This window comes from Urocampus carinirostris, chromosome 10 (genome assembly GCF_059441175.1).
Source record: "Urocampus carinirostris isolate Australia breed hairy pipefish chromosome 10, RoL_Ucar_1.0, whole genome shotgun sequence".
Taxonomy (NCBI): domain Eukaryota; kingdom Metazoa; phylum Chordata; class Actinopteri; order Syngnathiformes; family Syngnathidae; genus Urocampus; species Urocampus carinirostris.
The window spans coordinates 33,403,174-33,411,720 of record NC_142358.1 but is presented as its reverse complement, the minus strand read 5'-3'; the positions used below and the strand labels follow the sequence as shown (position 1 = coordinate 33,411,720).

Here is an 8,547-nt window from a genome sequence, read left to right as displayed (position 1 = left end):
GGACGAGAGGAAATATTTGCTTTTTTCTATGTTTTTATTTTATTTGTCACGTTTACTAAATCCTTTTTTTCCTGGTAAATGTTAGAAATGTGGTTGTGGGTGATAATTTTAGATTCCACCATTTTATTATTGGGGAAAACTGACAAAAAGGGGAGAACTTCAACTCCCAGGATCCTCTACTCTATTCTACTTCCGCATGTACGGGTTGCCTCAATCGTATTTTCAGGGGCTCACTTCCTTTCGATCCGACATCTTGACGAGGAAACATGGTGAGGGGGCCCTATTTAAGCTTGAAATGACTTAAACATTGTCGAATTCACGAACGACTCCCTTTTATTTACTAATTAACAGTCGAAATGTTTCATAGAACAAGAGTAATGTATTTACATGCAATAAAAATGAAGCTAAAAAACGATAAATATGGTTGACATGGTGGTTGTTAGCTTTTATGCTAACTCTACCACGCTTTCATAGTCGTGGATATTGAAGCCTCGCTTTAGTCCCCCAAAATCCATGAATCATTACCCCTTTCTAACGTTATTTGCAACAGGTTGGATTCGTTCTAAGTTGGTTTTATGGCATTTTCTATATTTTCAGTGTTTTCGTTATATCAGGTACTTCAACTATTTTTTTTTGGTTTTGAACAATTTTATTGACACTATTAACAGCAAATAAACAATGTGAGGTTTGAACAATTTGTCTCGACACTTTTAACAGCAATTAAGCATATTCACAATGTCGTTATATCTAACAAGATGACGTTTGAACATTTTTTTCCGACATTTTTAAAGCAATTATCTATCACCTTTTATGCTATGGATGTGCGCTGTTCTGCCTTAGCATCAGCTTGTGGTTTGACATTGTAGGGCCCCGAGTTTGGATTTATGATGATGATTTGCAACGTAGAATGTTCATTTTTTTGTATGCCCCCTTGACGTCATTATGCCCGTCTAAACTGTTGAAAGAACCCAACACATTTTCTGGTTTCCAACTGGAATGCCATGTAACAAAAAACAATCGATTTTGGACTGGACGGATCTATTGAAACTGACAAAGATGTTATATAACGAAATTGTGATTATGCTTGATTGCTGTTAAGATTGTCGAGAAGGGTTGTTCAAATCTCACATTGTTTGTTTGATGTTATTGGTGTCAATGAATTTGTTCAAACTGGACGGATCTATTGACACTATCAAATATGTTACATAACGAAATTGTGAATATGCTTGATTGCTGTTAAGATTGTCGAGAAGTGTTGTTAAAACTTCACATTGTTTGTTTGCTGCTATTAGTGTCAATAAATTTGTTCAAACCAAAAAAACTAGTGATTCCCAAGAGCCAAGAACAGACCCGCAGGTTCGAGAGCGTTCTCCATCCGGTCCCCGGTGCTGTGGAATGCTCTTCCCCCTGAGATGAGGTTTTAGATGAGGGGATGGTGACATAATAGTCTGTAGTTTGCAATGGTATTTGTTCCGTGCAGCCGTTTGATACTCTTAGTGATTAACGGCTTTACAAATAAAGATGACTTGACGTCTTTGTTTTTTCCAGCCTCCTAAGACGGACAAGAAAAAGGACGCCGGCAAGTCCAAAAAGGACAAGGATCCAGTCAATAAGTCTGGAGGCAAAGCAAAGAAGAAGGTATGGAAAGATATAGAAGTTCACCGTTTTTTTCTAACCTAAGCAGTCTTTCTGAACTCAGTTTGTTTGTGTGTGTGTGTGAGTAGAAGTGGTCCAAGGGAAAAGTGAGGGACAAGCTCAACAACCTGATCCTCTTTGACAAGGCTACTTATGAGAAACTGTACAAGGAGGTTCCTAACTATAAACTGATCACACCTGCCGTTGTTTCCGAGAGGCTGAAGATCCGTGGCTCCCTGGCCAGGAATGCCCTGCAGGAACTGCTCGCTAAAGGTAATTATTTCAGTTATTCCAAACTGAAATTCATATGTTAAGAAACTATGGTACTGTCCTTTGGTGTCATAAGTCTGTAGTTTGCAATAGCCTTTGATCTGTGCAGTCCTGTTGAGACTCTTGCATTTAAGGGCTATACAAATGAACATGGCTTGACTCCTTTAAATTCTACCTTATCAAATTTTTATCTTGAATATCTTTAATATGAATATCACTGGACCTTTTAGTTCAACAGAAAGCTTTAAAATGGTTTGATGTTTATACTTGTTATCAACCTCCTTAAACTGAGTTTCTTTTTGTTATGGATGAGCGCAAAGGGCACCTAGTTTGATACTCATCTGTAAAATAACAATCCGTCATGTGAATATGTTGTAACTATGTTACCAGGTTCTATATAAATGCAGATCATTTTCATTTCAGATTATTGGAAGTGGGGTTAGTCTCAGTTAATCTCTAAAAAACAAATTTTACTACGAAGCAACAATGATGCCGCACTATTGAGCTGTTTTCAGATCAGGTCCACCAGCACCACAACTGTCATCAGGGGGCCACCCTGTTGCAGATTTGCTATTTAAATCTAAGGCATTACAAGTGTTTTTTCTAGACTTGTATTGCACCCCCTAGTCTTTAAAATTGAGGTCGTTTGAATTATCTAGGTTAAACTAAAAATTGTTGTGCAAATCTATAGATTAACACCATGACATTCCGACAACCCACCGGCGGGCTGTCACTGTTTGTAAACAAAGTTGTGTCGTCACCAGTCACTAAACGTGTCATGCCACATATCATTGAAATGCTCAAACTCTTGGGTTTCAAGATATGATTCCAGTTTCAAAATATACCCCTTACAGAAACATCAAGAATTGTCTGAACCAAGATACCCAAAAACTCTGTATTAGTCGCCTGTGAAATTCTACTCCTTGCACAATTCCCTGCAAATATAGTGTGGCTACATTCAAGAAAGTCCAGTGAATCCAACCATGAAAAATAATTAATCCAAAACACATGATAATGCTGGCAGACAAATAAAAAAATATGCGGAAAAGCATTTTTGCATTGTTCGATGATCCTTGTCAGTTTGTTTCTCTCCATAACTCCCCATTAAAAATAAACTCGTAAGATGATTTCCAATAGAGCTTTTGGCCTCTGACCTTTTGATTGACACCACTCTTGGCCAATTGCAAGTTTTTGTTCACGGTCCTTAGCCAGTGTTCACCAACTAAGGCCTGTAATGAGAAAAAAAAAACTGCATGACCTAGCTCAACTTCAAAAATCTATAGTCAATAGTGACTGGTTCAAATTTGTATTGACGCATTAATTAGCCAATGAAATTCCCAGCATAATTTTACACAATTTCATGAGTTGTATTGACATCAGAGCTGAGAACGAACGTGCTTAAATGCAACCTATGATCCATTTTCATGTGAAATAATTACTTGCAAGTGTGCACAGTCATGGATTGACTTCCAGAAAAATAGGTCAAACATTTACAACTCCTTCATAATGTCTTAAAATTGGCCAAATAAAAATACATTGTTCCAAAGTATTTAGGGGTGTAATCATCTGCAAATGGACACGTCTGGAAACGCCTAAACTTACAATTAGAAAAATGTGTAAATACAATCTTGAGTTTTTCAGATTGTGTGTAAGGCTTCAGGGTATTGTCTTGCCTGTTTCCCAGCTAAGATGCTCGTGCTACATTCTACTAACAAGCATTTGATTGGAAGAAAAAAATCAGGCGAGAAAGTAACCTATTTCTGTGTGTTCCAACTCGCATTACTCAATGTTAGTAGCACTTGCAGTGATAATTTTGGTTTGGGTCAAAACATCAGTGTTACCTTTCAAATGAGACCAAAACTGTCCATATTCACCAAACGGTTCAAAACAGCATTTAATTTGCTTGAGGTATGTCTTGGATTTGGTTTTTAGGCTAACAGTAAGGGGTTGGTGAGCACGGAACCTGCTTTGCCAGCTAAAAGCACATCTTTTAAATGGGAGTATATTGTACAGTTCTACCATTAGCGCTGTTTGATTTTGCCCAGATAAGACCGTGAACTGATAAAAGTTCTTGGTTATTTTGTCTGTAACTGACTTCACACAGTGCTACCAAAATACTGCACATCTTAACTACGCCAGTTTATAGCAAATTATGAGGTTTGCAATTTCTTACGCATACTACAAAGGAAAATCGGGCAACCCTGAGTTCTGTATTAACTGATGATAGTTCCTTGTTTTTTTTATTCATGGCAAATTACCAGCATCTGCTAGACACTCATAGTAGAACCACATTCTAGTTATTAATTACATTCCTAAATGCTACTACTAACGAATAAGTTCAACAACGCTTTGAGCTTTTACCTCGTCACTGTATTATTGGCTGTCTCTTACTACTTTAATATTTATTGTAGCTGCTTTGCTGGAGGCTTATCGTCTTTCCATCTGCCAGAAATGCATTTGTGTTTGGGAGACGCGGTCACGCGTGCTGCGTACGCAGTATGTTCTGAAATAACTCGACGACTTAATGTTGCAGGCATGATAAAGTTGGTGTCCAAGCACAGATCTCAGCTCATCTACACGCGTAACACCAAGGGCGGAGATGAGGAGGTGGTAGTGGAGAAAGCATAATTGGGTAACACACTTTAAACATATATTTTCTCTTGTCAAGCTTCCGCTGATGTGCTGATATTTTCTCTTGCAGGTTCTCGTGTTTCCTCCGATGGGCTTTTTGTGTCGGAATTTGAATAAAATGTATAGACATTCCCTCGCCTGTTGTTTTCCTGTTGATCATAGTCATCCTCTAACACATGCAGACACCAAAAACCTTCCCATTCCGAGAAACCGTAAATGTTTGTGACGTTATCCTGTGGGGTTGTTCGATTTTGAAACCAAAAACCTAACTGCCATTTTCCAGACCAGAATTGCAATCTCGATGCGATTTTCGATTTTAAAAGTGGGTGCTATTTTTGGTTGTTGTGAGTACTTAATCGTAGTTGGCCGTGTTTCCCATAGATCTTTGCGAGACCCAGGTGGTTGACAGTCCAGGGAGGGGTCTCAAACACCATAGTATGAAACTTTAAAGGGACGGTTCTATTATTTAGCGTCTCCTAGTGGTACAAAAAAACCTTTAATTTAAAACGATATGCATTTTTCAAAAAAATCCAAAATACACTAACACATCGCGATATCAATTCGATTTTGGTTAATCGTGCAGCCCTCGTACCCTGTGATGGTAACAATCAGTTCATGCAGTCTAATTCTTTTAATGTGTACCTTTTCAAATAATTTATCAATTGGAACTAAAATATACGCTTCTTTCTGGAATGTGGTCCATGCAATCTGCTCAGGGGAAATGCATTCTTCAGTCTAGCTGGATCTTTTGTCATCGGCTCCCTCTTTAGAGTTGTATTATTTATGTGCTGCATCTAAAGCCTCTGGCAGAAGTCACTATGAGATATTGATAAGCGGTGTCACACGAATAAACGTCCCATCTACTTTCAGATCTGGACTGGGGGGCGCATTGTCTCGCCTATAAATGAAGTCTTTTCTGAAAATGTCAGCTTCGTCTGTAAGGTCTGTCACATTCTCATTTGTAACAGGTGTTGAGCTGCTGGTCTGGATTACACAATTTTTCTACTGGAGTCCTGAACGTTCTACTAATATGTGCACTGGGGTTGTGCAGTCGTCATAAAACACCTTTTTAATATTTCATTAAGGGATGTTTATTTTAAAGGGCATAGAAATATGCTGTATAGAGCATCACTCACATTTAAATTAGATGCTAGCAGAAATTTTATTTTGTAGTCGTTTTAGTTTTTAGCATGGTGTGACAAGTGTGAGGTTCTGTGCAGTAATCTGATGCCTTTACTGTGGGCATGGTGAGAAAGTTGTCCTTCTCATGGCCAAGAAAATACTTAATTTGAGTGGTGATGTATGTGTGCAAGAATTTTGTATTTTTATTTTTTTTAAAATTGGGAGTCAACTTGGCCTTAAATTTTATTTCAAAGGCTTTTAAAAAGTCTTGAGCTATAGAAAACCTTTGTATAGAAACCTTCCCTTCATTTTTTATAAAGGTGTGTATATATTTAATTTTGGAGTCTTTATCACTATCTAAAAGGAACAATAAATAGAACTAAATCTATTCTTTGGAGTTATCCACTGGTGTTAATTAGCAAATATGTTTTTCATACCAATCCCATTAATCAACAATATTACTAATAGTTCATTTCATCGTCAACGATACATTTACATGCATGTAATGGCTTTTAAAATACAGCACTAATCTATATATTAAATGGCAACTTGAGAGCAGCTGATACTGTCATGGTGACAAGCTAGTCACATTTTACGGATCTCTTAACCACCTATGTCATCGAGGCACCACTGAGGATGCAACTCTGGACAGCTCTTCACTGCTTACGGCTCCTGGCCTGAGTTGGGTTGTGGTAAAGTTGGCACCATTCCTTGATGTTCCCGGTCCAATTGTTTTCAGTTTTCGCACAGTTGAAAACAGTTCTGAGTCCGGCCCGATGTGCCCTCTGATAGTGTTGCGCACCGTTTCGTTTGTCCCACTATAGCTGATGCCTAGAGGTTTCCTGTAGCATCACATCTCCATGGTCTGCGTTTTCCTTTCCAGCTTTGTTGTGAGTCCATGTCTCGTGTAGAGAAAGATGAAAGGAACCAGTGCTTGCATGATCCCCCCCAGACTGGTTCAAAGGTATTCCCAAAGACCTTTGATTTGAACAGAACTTGTAGTATTCCTCAACACAATTGAAAAATATGATGCAAAATTTTCTACACGCCTAGGGACTTAACTCATTGATGTTCAAAGTTGATCCATCTAACTTGTTTGCTCTCGAGCTGTGATGTCATGGAAGAAACAACACTTAAAATGGCAAATCCCATTAACACAACATTTAAGGCAGCTCCGAAACAGACCGCGATTGGAGTGAACAGCAATTGCTTAACGCTCATTTTTGCCTTGAGTATTTTAAATTTTGCTTACTGTGTTGCGGGGGGACTTGTGACTCTTTTGTTCAAAAGCTGCGTAGGGTAAGTTCACCTGCCACTTTTACAGTGAGGAAACTAAATCTTGAAAAGAGGCCTCACAAGTGGCAATTCCCCTTCCAGGTTGACCAGGGTGCAATAAACTTAGCATTGGGTAACAGTACACAAAACATAGAGAACATAAAAAATTTTTCCGGGTAATATTTAGTAATTTGTCCAGAAAATGCATAACAGCAACGATGCCTCGAGCCTTTAGTTAGCTCTGTGTCATTTGTGCCTGTTAGCCCTTTTTTGCCTGCTTGCCATTTGTTGGACCAAAACTTCGCTAGAAACCTTTGTGCCCTCCTTGATCTTGGGCCCGAACCTGGGCTTAAAATGTCGATCATTAAGTCGGGCTGGGACGGGCATGCACTTATCTTTACTCAAGTAATTACTTTGATGACTGCTTTTTACTTCCACTTGAGTAATATTTTTGTAAAATACCAGTACTTTTATTTGAGTAATACACTTTGGCGCCAAAATGCGCACTTCGGCTTTCAAGTTATATTGTTCAGATAACGGTATCATAAAAAACATGCTTACCAAACTATCAGTTTAACTCCAAATTGCTATATCCAAATACATTTTCATCCTCAGTGTTACGGTAGATGCGTCGATTGCTCTTTCCGCCTCCTTAGTTGCTTACGTCAGATGTCATTCCCGCTTCCTGTGAATAGCTTACACGCTTTACAAACTTTCTTTCTGCTGCAGTATTTTCACTATTTCAGGCTTCCTTGGTGCAGTGGTTAGCACATTCTCTTATCCTGCAAAAGCTCCTCAGTACGAGACCGGGTGGAAACCTATGTTGGCCTGGGTAGGAATGGGCGCCACCTTGCTGTACTTGCCCTAGACACACCACAGGAAATGGTGCCCTTACGACCCTAGTTGTAAAGGCTCAACTCATTAAAGAGAGCCAGCTCTCAAACGGCTCTCTTGCTTTGATGCATTATATTACAAATCATTATTGTTGTAGAAAAAAAGTTAGTATTTAAGGAGAAAATGAAAAAAGACAGGTTTGTGGTTATCCATTTAATCAGTATATTACCAACAATAATTTAATGCAGAAAATGAATTCATAATTTGTATAAGAAAACGTATTATTCTACTTAAATATATTTGCATGTATTTTTTCCTTCTACACTGAACGTCCAAGCTTCTTATTTTTTGAACTTTTCTAATGATAAACCTCATTAATGTCGAGCAACTCAGTATCTCACAACAAAATGTTAATTTTCGGTATTCAGTTTCGTCTTTATTTCAAATGGAGATGAAACTGAATACCAAGCAGAAATTGATTCACTTTCCACTTGGTGTCATGAGAGTAATCTGTTATTGAATGAAGGTAAAACTAAGGAGATGATAATAGATTTCCGTACTAAGCCTCCCCCGCATGTGCCACTGTCAATTAATGGTAGTGAGGTGGAACTGGTCCTTTCATTCAAGTTTCTGGGTACTTACTTGTCAGCTGACCTCACATGGACTGTCAATGCTGCTGATATTCTAAAGTCAGCCAGATAAAGGCTCTACTTCCTTCGTCAACTCAAATCATTCGGAGTCCGTCAATCCATTCTAGTCCATTTTTATTGTGCTATCATT

General features: G+C 38.4%; 1 protein-coding gene across 1 annotated transcript; it reads left to right on the top strand.

Annotated features, from left to right (window-relative positions):
• Nucleotides 1-238: 238 nt before the first annotated feature.
• LOC148358792 (small ribosomal subunit protein eS25) lies at nt 239-4,668 on the top strand. The gene is made up of 5 exons (XM_088345162.1): nt 239-269; nt 1,549-1,638; nt 1,725-1,908; nt 4,439-4,537; nt 4,607-4,668. Exons 1-4 carry the CDS (start codon nt 267-269, stop codon nt 4,531-4,533), a joined length of 372 nt encoding a protein of 123 aa, XP_088201288.1. The 5' UTR covers nt 239-266; the 3' UTR covers nt 4,534-4,537; nt 4,607-4,668.
• Nucleotides 4,669-8,547: the final 3,879 nt, after the last annotated feature.